This window comes from Sander lucioperca, chromosome 7 (genome assembly GCF_008315115.2).
Source record: "Sander lucioperca isolate FBNREF2018 chromosome 7, SLUC_FBN_1.2, whole genome shotgun sequence".
Classification (NCBI taxonomy): Eukaryota; Metazoa; Chordata; class Actinopteri; order Perciformes; family Percidae; genus Sander; species Sander lucioperca.
The window spans coordinates 42,108,311-42,123,889 of NC_050179.1; the positions used below are offsets into that span (position 1 = coordinate 42,108,311).

A 15,579-nucleotide genomic window follows, 5' to 3' on the forward strand; every position below is an offset into this window, starting at 1 on the left:
GAATGTGCTGCCTGGATCATTAATTGGAACATTTACTTGTAAAAATCTTCTTTCTGCCAACCCTGGCTACCGAAATCTGGTGCCACTGATATGTCTGCGCTTCTCTCTGATGCTCTGAAGACGACACAGGCAACACAAACACCGCTGCACGTGATGTTAGTTAACACTATACTCGACAGCAGCTAACGTTAGCCTACCGCTAGCTAGTTAACACTATACTCGACAGCAGCTAACGTTAGCCTACCGCTAGCTAGTAGCTAGGGCTGAACGATTTTTGAAAATAATCTAATTGCGATTTTTTTCCCAAATATTGCAATTCGATTATTTTTTTAAGCTTTGTCTTCTGTATTATTCAACAAAGACAAACAATAAATCATTTTATAGTATGAACAACACACAATTACACACTAGACAGTTAAAAAAGTAAAAATATAGTATATACACACACACACACACACACACACACACACACACAACAGTGTATTTTTTTTTACAGTGCACAGAGAGGGGTCACCTCCAGCCCCTCCCCCTCGTGAAGTTGCGTGCTGCCATGTGCACTTGTTCAGAGAGGCTATCGTTACGTTAGCATGTTGCTGGTGTTCTTGCCGTGGGATTAACTGTACTAATAAAACCGTTGAAACACCGCGGCCACGCTGCTGTGAAAGCTCCCCGGATGTCATTTATCAGAGTCTGGTTGTTACCCCTCTCAGTGGCAGCTCCTCCACTCCATATCTTTATAACGGAGCTAACCGGAGCTAACCGCTAATCAGTGCTAGTTGCCAAACGAGCCTTCAGTTCTGCGTGTCTGTATCCATTAACTGCACGTATGGACTCGAACCAGAATAAAACCCTTCATTTTATTAAAATGGCTGTAAAAGTTTTAAACTACAACTCAGAGTTGTTTGAATGACAGAAATCAGCTCAAGGGACAGTGTAGCGTTAGCGTGCTAAGTTGATGCTTTCTCTGCGGAGTGCAGACTGATTTGCTCTTGCGAGTCATCTGACCAAATCGCAGCCTTTGCGATTAGGAAATCGCGTTTTAACATATCGCGATATTATCGCAAATGCAATTAATCGTTCAGCCCTACTAGTAGCTGGATTAAACACGGTTACAATGCTGACAGCTAACGCTGAATGGTGTAAAGTTTGACTGTATTTTACTGTAGAGGACTGGGACTCAACAGCGGGATGTAACAATCTGCAGCTGCCGAGCTGCCTTCGGAAAAACAACACAGACGGTGCGTTCAATGAAACTGGTAAACTACAGCTTCGTGGTGAATTTGAAGTTATTGTAAATGTCCTTGGTGGTTGTTTTTGTCATTCAACAGCAATTTACTAGTGAAATAAGTTATTGTTATTGTTATACATTATTATTAAATCATTTAATTTTGACCATATGGCCTTAGCAATAAACAAGCCGTTCTTTAATGTCACCAACTGTTGTTTAGTACCCTTTGTTTTCTTTTCTTTTTTTACTTTCTTAAAAAATATCGGTTCAGGCACCGTTAATTATGTATGCGATTAATTTCGATTAATTAATCACAGAGTCTGTAATTAATTAGATTGATCGATTGACAGCCCTAATATATATATATATATATATATATATATATATATATATATATATATATATATATATATTTCAGTATATAATAATATAACTATTTATGTATGTCTACATGTGCAGTGATTAGGCTATCATAGGGTGTAGCATGTAGTCAGTAGAGTTTCTGTCTTTCAAGCTGTCTATAGGGTTCATCAGTTGTCCTAATAAAATGTAAAATATCATCAGGCAGTAACCTGTACAGGCTGTAGGTTCTTAATCTTGTTCTTAAGATCTTCAGGAACTGAGTTTGGGTTGTCTGAGGGCAACTGTATTTTTATCAGTAGTAAGTCAACAGCACTCTAGACTTTGCCAGCACTACTGGGAGCTGTAGGTCAACCCTACTGTAGACTACAGGTCCCACTTGATTGCCAGTATAAAGTAGTGTTAAACACTGAATATCTGCAAGTTTTTCCTGCTACATTGTTATACTTGACGTCTGTAATGAGGCAAACTCATGAGCTCTGCCAGGCTGGACACCACAAGACTACAGCTTTGTTTATCACAGAATCTGCCCTCTGTTTAGACTCCTCAAAAAGCTCTTTGTCCTGTTCGTTGTCAAGACGGAGGGTAAAAAGGCTACAACCCCAAAATAAATACTGTTTTATCATCTTTATTCTGCTAGCTTTTATAATTTATTAATTTATGCTCTCTGTACTGAACAATAACAGTTGCAGGAACAAAAAAGAGGCTCTTCTTTTTTTCTAAGTAAGAGTTAGGGTTCTCTTTTCTGTTTTCTGTCAGGTGTAACTGAAAAACAGAATTTTTTAGCATGCTACCATTACAGTAAAATTGATACATTTTGCTTCATAGCTAACAAATGTGTGAATTGTTGCAACCACAAATGTTTTCAGAGTATGCAACATTTCAAACAGTCAAGCTCCACCTGCCACTGCACCTGCTGATTTTATTGCTGTATGTGTGTGTGTGTGTGTGTGTGTGTGTGTGTGTGTGTGTGTGTGTGTTTAATGTGATACAAGGTGTTTGCTGAGAGACATGAAGGTGGAGTGTGGAGAAAGATACAGCAGTTTTCTGGACTCTGGGTTTGGGTTGTACTGTGTTGTCTTTTTTGAGTATTTATTATCTCCCAAATCTATTCCTCTTAAATAATTTCCTCAATATATAATTAGAAAGCAAGTTTTGAGGATTTAAAAGGTGACAACATGTCTGTGTCAGGATGTCGAGAGAATTAGAGAGAAGAGGAGGAAGAGAAAGACAGCCATGTAACATTATGCGTCAGTGCTGCAGGGCTGCTACTTGCCGTGGGAACCACAACTAATCTAATAAGGCCTTAGTCTGCACACACACACACACACACACACACACACACACACACACACAGTACAAGTTCTCATGCTAGAGGGGATCCACCCACACATGTAGTCATACTGTGACAACATGTCCTACTGTGCCTTTATGTAGACAGAGAAATAACTATATTGAGTACATTTCTGTGTACTCGGTTTACAGTTTTGTTTTTACAACGAATCATTAACAACACACAATGCATGGATTTATGCACGCACACACACATGCACGCACACACAAAGCTTCAGTCAAAGGTCATTATCTTTTTTTATGTATTTATAGATAGAATTAATCCACTTTTCGTCAATCACTAAAATTCCTCAACATAATTCTCATTAGCATGGACTGTGCATTCTGGACTGTGCATAAATCACATATACCTTACATTGCTAACAACCATTTTCAGTTTCCATTCACTTCACTTTTGTATGAGAATTTTTTGAAAAGTCTTTTTACCACAAACATGCAGCCATCAGGATGCCCCAAACCTCAACCATTTTACAGTAAATCAAGAAATGACCAAATTTACAATATCTATGTTTGCCTATTACATACAAAAGCGGTGGCATTGGGACTGAGAAGAACAGGCTGCCACCCTGCTTGCTGTTATTGGCTGGGGGTTACACACGCATGTGGGGCCCAAAAGCTCTTTGCTGATGGCCAAAAACTTCCCACACACAGCAAAATAAGAAGAAAAGAGAAAATACAAGCAGCCTGTAGCTTCACAGTTTCGGTTCAGTCTCACCACTAGAGCTGGGCGATATGGAGAAAATCAAATATTACAATATTCTTGACCAAGTACATAAATGGCGATATTGCGCAATATTGTAGGGTTGACTTTTGGTGCTTTCACAAAAAATGTACACAATGAGATTTCAGATAAATAATCATCAATAATGTGGATATAATGACTAAGTGGGTAAAGGCAAATAACAAAACAGTTAGAAGAGTCTGGTAAATTCAGAAAAGGACATCACTTTACTGTAATGCAGCCTGTAAAACCATGAAAAGACAACACTTGTGTCATATCACGATATCCAAAATTTAAGATGATATGTAGTCTTATATAGTATTAATATATTGCCAAGCCCTAATCACCACTCTCATCTCACCCACTGTACACTACCTGCCCAGCACCAAACAGGGGCTTGATTAAGCTTGCAGGAAGAGGCAGGTGACAGTTCAAGTTGCCGGGGTAGATTAAGAATGTGGTCACTCTGTACAGATTGCATTTACACCTGGCTATCACAATGCGATATCGACCACCTCCAAATTTGCACTGGCTACTCCGATCCCATTCCTATCCCAGCACGTACACCTGGCATTAACATGCGTGTTTCCTTATCCAGATAACATATCCAAATACAGATCACATGTTAATGCCAGGTGTAAATGTGGCATGGGCGTCAGCATACCTACATAGAGATCACATTTTGCTTTCTTTCAGTCATTTTCTAAGACTGGGGGTCTTTCAAATTGTGGATTTTCTCATTTCAGTTATTAGGAACTGTAGTCCAGATCTATGCTGTGTAGCTGTGTTATATTTAACACAGTTCAGTTTGGGAGATGAGTGCCACAGAGATCTATAAATGTTGTAGAGTATGATAATGTGTCACGTGTTGCTTTACATAATTAAAGGGAAGCAAATGTCAGGCAGCTTGGTTGTGGTGCCATGACCACAGTGTTCTGATAAATTACCTCTAAAGACTGCGGCTTATCCTGCTGTAAGTGACACTTGTGTTAGATTGCAAACTGACAGTCAGCTGCCATAAGATGTTCTGTGTGTGTGTGTGTGTGTGTGTGTGTGTGTGTGTGTGTGTGTGTGTGTGTGTGTGTTGTGTGTGTGTGTGTGTGTGTGGCGCTGCGCAAGCTGGAGTGATTATGGGGTTTTAGCTGTCTGTCTGTGGCTGTGGTGTTGACACAATTTGTTTACCATGTGATCTTTCTATTTGGACGGCATGGTATCCCTCTGTGGTCAAAGAGAGTTGTCTCTGATGTGTTCAATGTGGCATCCACATATCCTGTGGAAAGGGGAAAAAGAAAAATATACATGTTAAGGACTTAAAATATGTATTAGTACAAGTAAGTGTAACATAATATTCACATTCAAATACATAGATAAGGTTGAACATCGGCACATTTTTCCTTTCAGGTCAGACCTGAAAGGACAATAATCCACTTTATTTTATCACTTACATGTCATTGTAAAATTTTATAAAATAGTTTCTTTTGGTGGAAGGCGCACACATGAGGATTCAGTCTGTGGCTATTTCAAACAAAAGCACCAATGATCATCTTTATCCCATTTATTCCAGTAAAGGTTTGCATAATAAACTGTAGACAGGAGGGATGGAGGGAAACCTGAAATAGAAAGTCAATGAATTTGGTTCTAATCTGTCTCCAGAATCATCTCAAAATTGCACTATTTCTCAATAATAGTGTAATCTGTGTAAAATGACATCCCTATGGATGTCAGTCAATTTGTTATCGGCTCACAATTCCCCGTTTTCTTAAAACAAGTGACATCAGATCACTCAATCAAATCCCCAAATGCTAGAGAAACAATCTACTACTGTATTTCAATATGTGGTCACTTGTTTCATGACAGTTTAGTGTAAAACGGTTCAAAGAAAGTTAATTCCTTAATTAACTGGCAATTATTTATTTTTTTGTCTTAAAGACAAAAAGATACAGGTAGTGTGTTAATGCATCTGTAGTTGAATGGAATCAGTATTTTGTGGTATAAAATGAATTGCAACAAGGATCAGACTAGTGGGTAAACTTTTGCAGGATCATTTGGTTTTCAACTTCCTCAGAAATGTTTTTTCTCAACAAGAGTAAGTGTAATAAGATGGATGTCAGAGGCTTAAACAACAATCCAAGGCCAACAAAATTTTAGTTTAGAGAAGAGGAAGTGGGATTAGAAGTAGTTTAGATGAGGAAACGAAAGCAACAGACACTCTGAGAGTTGGCAAAAAGATGTGTGTTTTGTGTGCGTCAGAGAAAAAAACACTTCTTCATGTTCAGCGGCCTCTGTCTCTCTCTCTTTTAGACACACTTTGTTTTTCTCTCTCCCATTCCAAAGAAGCACAGAGATGTATTAATAGAGCCCTAGCCCGTCTGTGTGTGTGTGTGTGTGTGTGTGTGTGTGTGTGTGTGTATATTTAGCTTTGTGGGGTCTGGGCCCCCAGCCTAGCCTGCTCTGTTAGTGTGGGAAGAACGTTTTACAGAATGGAGAAGGATGCTGGCTTCTCACTGCATTGATCTCCGATATCTGTGTGTGTGTTTGACATTTCCGTAGGTGTGGTTTGTAAAGGCTGTTCAACTGTTGCTTTGAATGCATCTAACTTACAGTGTCTATGTGTGTTTTTCCCAGGAGCTGATGAGCAGGACCTCTCTGGAGACTCAGAAGCTGGATCTGATGGACGAGGTGTCCTACCTTAAACTGAAGCTGGTCAGCATGGAAGAGCCACACACCAACACAAACCCACAAAATCCCGTGAACACAGAGCAGAACAAAGCCGAGGTATGGAAAGTCAACAAACTTTGTGTTTTACAGAGCAAATGCTGCTCAACTCATTAAACACTAGCAGAGCTGCTGTGTCTTGGATCCAGGGATTAATAATTTAAATGCTGCTTGTATTTAAATTGCTAGGCAGAGATCCCTGCAGCATTTGCCTGAATGAAAGGTTTAACACATGTAGTGTTGAACAAAATGCAAGTTAATCAAAAATACATTTCAAAAGGTTTCTTCTTTCTGGTTTTCTTAAAACACCTGAATATCATATAACACACATATCATATATTGCAATATTGGATTTACAAGATTTTTTCATCAATGTGATTAAGCTCAAATGTTACAGGTTTCATTTCATATGATTATCGTGGCGGCGTATAAGAGGGGTTAAGATTATTTTCTGCTGCCTGTACAGTATACGTACACATTACAGGGTCTTAATTTCATAATTTGTGTTATGATCATACCTGTATAAAATAAGTAGACGGACGTGTCTTCCGCTCTAAAAAAAAAAGGAGTGTCTTAAACCTGCATTCTGTATAATGCCCAGCAGAGGGTGACTCCTTGTACAATTGTTTTTCCCATCAGTCACTTACACAAATACATGAGAATATTGGGTCCAGGTTGAAGTTAGCTTTAAATCTTTTGCTCATATGATGCAAATAGTAAATGGACTGCATTTCTAGTCTAGCCTGGCTCCGCCCTCCTACTTAGGTTTTCTCCGGTCAAATATTTACCGGTCCAATCAGGGAACAGAGGGAGTGGCTGAGAATGATGACCTTGAGGACATGCAATAGAAAGATGCGAGCGAAGCCATTCGGTCCGTTGTGGCAGCAACGCTGCCGAATATCCAGAAGTTAAAGCCCGAGCAAAAACAATCTTTGCTGAGTTTTGTTGGTAGCCATGATGTTGTTGCCCTCCTCCCCACAGGGTTCGGGAACATTTTGATTTTCCAGCTCGCTCCATTAGTGGTGAAGTAGTTGGCTAAAGCTATCGCTAGCGGTGCTAATGCTAATAGCCTTGACGGTCTCCCCTCTTGTTGCACATGTGCATGGCATACGTCACGACCAAACGTTAGCGATTGGTTATGCCAGATCCAGAGTGGCTCTGGGCAGATCCAATAGTTTTAAACTTCAACAGAGTACCCGCCTTCAAGGAAGTTAACACTTGTCAATGGAGAGAGGCCAGACTCTCTGTACAAATGTACCAGAGTCTGGTAGGACCAGGCTATTTCTAGTCGACATAAATGAATAACACAACACAATACATTCTGGATAATAGTAGAACAATCGAAAACTGATAGAAAGCTAAATTACTGCATATTTTCTTTTACTAGTTGTAAAGCATAAAAGAGTACTTCACCAATCCAGCATTCTTATAACATTGTCAGAATTACAATCGGCAGTTGACCACAGACACTTGGGTAAAGGAATCGCGTTTTATGCTAGCAGTAGCGGCTTATGTAGCATCAAGCCTCTAGCTTCCAGCAGTGGTTGAGGAGTGTCAGAGGACTGAAAACTCAATTCTTGATAACTTCACACCCCCAGATTTTTCTCATTTTCTAAATTGTAGTCTTCCTCTTCAACTGATGCTGACTCAAGTGACTTGGGGCAATGGTTTAGACTTCACGCAGCTGTCAAGTTTCACACAGTGATGTCACTCACTTTCTTGCACCAATCACAATTCAGCAACGTTTAAATTAAGTCTGATGAAAGTTGTGGGGTTGTTTGCAGTGGTGGAGGAAGTACTGAATCTCAGTACTTAAGTAAAAGTACAAATAACCAGAGACTTATTTACTTTTGTAAAAGTAGAAGTACCACAATGGCAACCCTACTTAAGTAAAAGTAAAAAGTACCTGATTTTAAATGTACTTTAAGTTTTAAAAGTAAAGGTACTGGCATAATGATTTATTCTCTCAATGTCTATATTCTAATAATAAAAAAAACAGTAGGCCTAAGGGCTGTGGCATTTTAATGAAGTTAGTTTTAGGTTCATTTAATTGTGCTTACCATCTGTGGCCCAGTTTACATTCTGACTTACAATTCTGGTTAGACTTTGCATTATTTCCCACAGGACAGTGAATGCTGCACACATTTATCCACGACAACAAGTACGTGGCTTCACAGCTGAGGAGGACCTGATGTTTTTAAGATAGCTTATTTAATCATGAATATTTAATGTTGCCAAGAAATACTTTAATCAAGTTTTCTGAGACTTTAAGAAAATTTACAAATGAAACTGTCACAAAAAAGTAAAATTAATAAATCCAGATAAAGATAATGAGCCTCAATACTGCGTGGCTTTTTAAAACGAACCATGTTTTGCAGTGTACTACATGAGGCCAACCTCAACACTCTGTCGTTCCCCTAGTCTGGCTATCACCAGACCAAGCTCAATCTTTTAAGATTGAACATTAGTCTAGAGAATCTGCTCTGTATTTTCTTTGCACAAGAGGCATGATCAACGGGCATAGTTCAAATTACTCTGTACGTAATTGGATAGTCCTTCAACCAATCGACCAACGATCCGGGTGACGTAGAAGCGACAGCAGCATCAATGGGTTGCTGCGCTTCGGTGGCCGGCTTGTTGAATGTAAACAAAAAGCTGCTTGTTCACTTCTCTATCGTCATCGTGTTAAAACCGCCAATGGCGCGCCAGGTGGATATGCCAGTTTGTGATTGGTTCCCGGAAATTTTCAACAGTAGCAGGATAGATAAACTTACAGGTTTCCAGCCTGAGCTGCAGGGCGAAATCAAATTGCCGGCAGATCGGGCTGGGTTTACGCAGTCTATCGTTACCCTAATAAAAACACAAAATTTGCTCACCAGATGAATTTTGTGACTTTTTGTGTCATAGCTGCTGTCTCAGATTCCCAAAACGGCATTATATCCGCTAGAAGCATGTTAGTGTAATGGTGTGATCCCTTTGCAAGATAGTCTCTAGTTCTTATTATCACATACACAACTAATGGTATGCACAAACACACACACACACACACACACACACACACGTGCACACCACTTTCGTCTAGTTGAGCAGTTTTTGCTTGTCTTCACTAGTTTATTTGATTGGACTTTGTTCATTGTGGCACCCAGCTGCTCCCCACTGGCACCACAAGAAACCGGAGCTGCCCTTGTGTGTGTGTGTGTGTGTGTGTGTGTGTGTGTGTGTGTGTGTGTGTGTGTGTGTGTGTGTGTGTGTGTGTGTGTGTGTGTGTGTGTGTGTGTGTGTGTAGCTATCACAATGCATCCAGCACCCACAGCCATGCTTTGATTGAATAAACACGATGAAGCATTTTTGACATGCAGAGGCCCATGTTTTGCACACACACATGAATGGAGCATAATGAGCATCAGCAGGAGTAGACAGAGGATGGAGAGAAAGGAACAGACAGATGGAAAGAGATGAAAAAAAATGACATGATGTACTGTGGAAATATCGGTGTCTGTCCTGCAATGGCGAAACACAAAGGGAACATGCAGGACATTCACAATCCTGTAGGACGTAACTGTCAGTGACGTCTGCCTTTTTAAGAAAGTGTGATCTAACTCTACTCTGCCGAGCTCACATGGAAACAACATTCTGAACTTAAGATCCTTAAAAGTATTAATTTCAGTTCTGACGCAAATCAACACTTGCTGTGATGTTTTCACACTGTGGTTTCAAGACATTGCTGTGGTTTGGCCATTATTTTATATAGGTTAAAAATGTATTATTATTATTATTATTGTATAGGTTCACTGTCTCTGTGGTAGATTGGATTACCAAAACCATCCAGAATGCCATAAACACATGAACTACCTACCACAAATGCACACTGCAGTCTGAAAACATGGACAATTATAAAGCAGCAGCCTACATTGTGAGAAGATAACGAGGCGACTGGAAGAAAGTGGAACTACAGGAAGAAAGTGGAACTACAATTCCAGGAGGGCAACCCCAGAAGCAAGCTATGATAGATTGCAAACCCACCCCCTTCTCCTTGTCAAGTGCTGATGCATCTACAGTATATCAAGTTGTATGATTTATTCGAGGCCATTGGAAGCCAATGAGCAGAAACAGCAGAGGTTATTTCCCTTTCTGAGCATGATGCCATGAGGGCTTTGAAGCATGTGAACACCAAGAAAGCAGCAGGACCTGACGGTATCAGTGGGTGGGTCCTCAAATTGTCTGTTGATTAAAGGAGAATTCTGGTTGATTTCACCCGTAGCTCTGTTGTTTGTAAATTTGGAGTGCTCTCAGTAGCGAGAAAAACGAAAACAATCGGTGCTGCCTACACCATGTTATCCTCCTGCTAGAGTTAGCAGCCAACAGGCTTAAACAGGGCAAGTTTTAAACTTGTTTTTAGCCTCTAAACATGTTTGAAATGTCATTACAAGTGCCTACCCATGTGCATTTATTCCTACCGAGGGAACACAGCGAATTTGACTGCAGTAGCTGTGACAGAAATGCATAAAAGTTGTTAATCCATACCTCTGTTTATTTCCTGGTTTCTGGTGAACGTATTTTTTCCCCCAAAAAAACCGATTTGCCGTGGTTATTTCCATAGTAATGACTGTAGCAACAAGCTGTAACCTGACACCACACCACAGCTCAGCCTGCAGAGTGGCCGGCTGGAGTTCAAAAGTTCAACAACTATCGCGCATGCGCATAAGGTAACCATAGCAACGGTGGAGCTTGTTGGCGAAAGCAGAGAGAAGCTCACAGAGCTGACAGACGGAGCTTGGAGTTAGATCAGGAGGAATATGAGAAAATGGTTCGAGTTTGTGTTATATGAGCATGTTCTAGACCTAGGAAAAGAGTACTGAACTATTTTATCTTTGTACACTTCAGACTATGTTGCGGCATGATTATTCAATTCAATTCAATTCAGCATAGCATCAAATCATAACAAGAGTTATCTCGAGACACTTTACAGATAGAGTAGGTCTAGATCACACTGTAATTTACAAAGACCCAACAATTCCAGTAATTCCCCCAAGAGCAAGCATTAGCAGTGGCTAATGCAACAGTGGCGAGGAAAACCTCGGACAGACCCAGGCTCTTGATAGGCGGTGTCTGACGGTGCCGGTTGGGGATGTGCTGAACAGTGGCAATAATAGTCACAAAGATAATGGAACAGTGACTACAAATGGTAGTCGTAGTAGTTCATGTCATAAAAGGGCACTGAAGGGCGTTACAGCCGGATGCAGCCAGACACTGCAGAGCATCGCCGGACACTGCAGGGCATTGCAGAGCGTTGGACCACAGTGACAGCTCCAACCAAGATCGTGGTGCCACCCTAATTCAAGGGAATATTCTGGGCGGGAAAAGAAACATAAGGACTCCGGGGAGTAAACTCCCCAGAGCTAGATTAGTAACAAGCATTTCTGGAGCAAGGATGCACACAAATGGAAACAAATGGAAAGAGAGAGGAGAGAGCAGCTCAGTGTGTCACAGGAAGGAAGGAACTTCCCCCCGTAGTCTAGAACTATAATAGCATAACTAAGAGGGGCAGGTTAAGGAGAGGAGCCTGGTCGGGCTAGAACTCTCCCCAACCGGATCGGGCTGTACTGGCCTGCCTCCCTCTATTCTATTTGCTCCCTAACTATAAGCTTTATCAAAGAGGAGTGTTTTCAGTTTATTCTTAAATATGGTGATGGTGTCTGCCCCCCGAACCCAGACTGGGAGCTGGTTCCACAGGAGAGGAGCTTGATAGCTGAAGGCTCTGGCTCCCATCCTACTTTTAGAGACTCTAGGAACCACTAGAAGCTCTGAATTCTGGGAGCGTAGTTATGTATTAAATTATTTTTTATATATATATTTTATACAATTATGTATAAAACCACAAACTGCACTGGACATACTTTACATTGATTGTGTCTAGATTGTGATATTGTAATTTCCTTTTTGTTGTTGTTGAAGTAAAGACACAAAAGCACAAATGAAATGTGTACTGTTATATTATAAAACCACTGATTACAGACAGGTGTTAGCAATATATTATAGAACTGTACAATTTACTTATTCAACTTTACTTGTAAAATATACATATTCTTACTTTTTCCTAATAGAACTGTGCAATTGCACATCAGATTGGGATGAACTATCCATCTGAGCTGATATTCTACACTGACACAATCTCGTTATTATCCCAAAACTCCGTGTTCGTCTCTCTCTCAGCTTAGCTGACAGTCTGTGAGTAAAAAAAAAAAAGTCTGTGAGTCTTCACCGTTGCTATGGTTACCTTATGTTCAAAAGTTGTTGAACTTTTGAACTCCAGCCAGCCACTCTGCAGTAGGCCTGGCAAACTCGATTCCTTTTAAGGATTTGGGTTATTCTGAGTCACTCACTAAACTAATCCGGGTTGTGCGAGTCACTTGAGTCACTTAAGTCAGTATTGTATGCAACATCCAAGGCGAGCTTTTGATTTGGATAAAATGCCATGTTTTCATTTAGAATCTTTTAATTTTATTTGGAAAACATTATATCCATAAATGTAAATGGTCTGAAAGAAAACCGAATATTCATTTAAAAATGACATCAGATTATATTTTGAAACTTTAATAGGACTGACAAATAAGAAAGCCATCCGGACTATGAACATTCACAATGACTTACAACCTCTTTAATGTAAATTCCATGCGCCCCTTTTTCATGTATGTATGTATGCATTTAATGTTTTCAATGTGTATGTGTATCTGTACTTGAATAATAAAGTTTTTTGAAGACAAAAAAAAACATGAGTTGTCGGCGAGAGTTGTCTGCTCGCCCTAATTGCATTTTAACATACATACATTTATACACCAAACCTACAGTAGGCCTAGCTAGGCTACGTGCAGAACATTGTATGTTATTTCAGAAGTGAAAGAATGGTTTTTGTTGTTGATTTGCTTTACCCCGAGCTCGAGGAGAGACCTCACTCGCTCGTCTGAATCAGATCCACTCATAATAACAACGTAGCCGGCTGATTCGTGGGATTGACTCCCACAAGAACTCACGAGTCATCAACAACTGACGAGTCATTGAGGACTCATGAATCACCAACAACTCACGAGCCTTCGATGACTCGTGAGTTCTCGAGTGAATCCCATGGTCTCCAAGCTTCCGGCTCTGAGTCTGCGGGTCGGGACTGTCTCTCTGCTCACTCAGGCGCTTGAGTTGACTTGTGGAGTTGCTGTTGCCTACGAAATTGTAAGTTATAAAGCTTTTTGCAGCTAAGATGGCTAGGAATAGTAGAAGCTAATGTTGCAAGAGGTTTGTGTGTGGCGCTGTTATCATTTTAGTTTGAATTGTAGTAGGACTCAACTGAACCGGGTTAATGATACTAGAGACTCGCGGTTCGTGAGTCAATTTAAAGACTCGGGTTAAAGATTCAAGTGAATCACGACTCAAACAGGTCTACTCTGCAGGCTGAGCTGTGGTGTGGTGTCAGGTTACAGCTTGTTGCTACAGTCATTACTATGGAAATAACCACGGCAAATCGTTTTTTGGGGGGAAAAATACGTTTTGGAATATTGGATTGTATGAGCTTGGCAATCGACTAGTGTGGACTTCACCAGAAACCAGGAAATAAACAGAGGTATGGACTAACACAACTTTTATGCATTTCTGTCACAGCTACTGCAGTCAAATTCGCTGTGTTCCCTCGGTAGGAATCACTGCACATGGGTAGGCAATTGTAATGACATTTCAAACATGTTTAGAGGCTAAAAACAAGTTTAAACTTGCCCTGTTTAAGCCTGTTGGCTGCTAACTCTAGCAGGAGGATAACACGGTGTAGGCAGCACTGATTGTTTTTGTTTTTTTCGCTACTGACAGCACTCCAAATTTACAAACAACAGAGCTACGGGTTGAAATTGACCGAAATTCTCCTTTAACTAGTGCCGGTATTCACAATGGAATTCAACTTGTCACTGGCTCAGTCTGTCATACCCACATGTTCAAGGAGTCCACCATCATTCCTGTACCCAAGAGAACAAGACCAGCCTGCCTTAATGACTATGGCATCAACAGCTGGTCAAAAATGACATGATTGCACTTGAGTACAAGTGTTCTATCATGTGTGGCCCCCATTACAGTTTGCCTACTGTCCCAACTGATCAACCAAGACCAAAGAGATGATAGTGGACTTTGGGAAGACACAGGAAAGACACTATGCACCCCTTAATATAAATGGGTCTTCATGGAGAGGGTGGCCAGCTTCAACTACCTTGGTGTCCACATCACAGAGGGTCTGACCAGGGCACTGCATACTGACTCAGTGGTGAGATAGGCAAGGCAGAGACTGTTTCATCTCATCAAATAAAATACTGAGGAATTTCTATTCCTGCATCATTGAGAGCATCCTGACGGGAAACATCACTACCTGGTATGGAGGACATTTGACCCTAAAGCCACTAGGATCCTAAATGAGGACACTACCTAAGACTTGATTGAAGTAGTGATAGCAAGGACACTTTAATACTTGTTTTGTCAGGAAAGAAATAGCTGCACTTATTCATTTCCTTTAGTCTTATTCTCCAGCTGGATCACTGCATCTCTGAGCTTGAGACGCCACCACCTAAATCTCAACATCAGTTCTGCGTCTGTGGTGTACAACAGAGCTGTTTTAACATTGATGCTTAGTTGGTGTAGTAATGAGATACTGTGTCTGATTGTATACACATGCATACACATCCAAATCCAACATATATGATGTACAACGGTGGTGTTTTGCTTTGGTCATGTTATGATGGCAACTGACAGCGATCTACATTTTTGTAAGCAAAAGTGAGGGAGTGTGTTTGTGTTTGTGTGTGTGTGTGTGTGTGTGTGTGTGTGTGTGTGTGTGTGTGTGTGTGTGTGTGTGTGTGGTTTGTAACAGCTGCAAGGCTCCAGGAAGAATGGCAGGCATCCAGTGTAAGCATTCCTGAGGGCCAAACACTTTCATCTCAATTGAAACTACTCCAACACCACACCACATGCATTTTTGTTTTATGTAACTGGCTGTGAAAAAGTTTCACAAGTAATACACATGATAGAACACTATTGTCTGTATTCTTCTGTCTACCTGAACGTCTTTTGTTCCTCTTTGTTTGTCTGTAGTAACTCTCTTCTTTTCCTGTTTTCCTCTGTCTGGGTATACGTTCCAACAAGTCCTCCAAACCATACAACGATATTGGTTGTTTTT

At 40.5% G+C, this 15,579-nt stretch overlaps 1 protein-coding gene across 4 annotated transcripts in view; it reads left to right on the forward strand.

Moving 5' to 3' along the window:
* The window catches only part of ppfibp2b (PPFIA binding protein 2b), a 112,713-nt gene that overhangs the window by 68,893 nt on the left and 28,241 nt on the right, over window positions 1-15,579 (forward strand). For all 4 annotated transcript variants that reach the window (XM_036003341.1, XM_036003342.1, XM_036003343.1 and 1 more), the window contains exon 6: window positions 6,288-6,437. In XM_036003341.1, coding sequence (XP_035859234.1) covers window positions 6,288-6,437 — 150 coding nt within the window. The remainder of the gene's footprint in view (window positions 1-6,287; window positions 6,438-15,579) is intronic.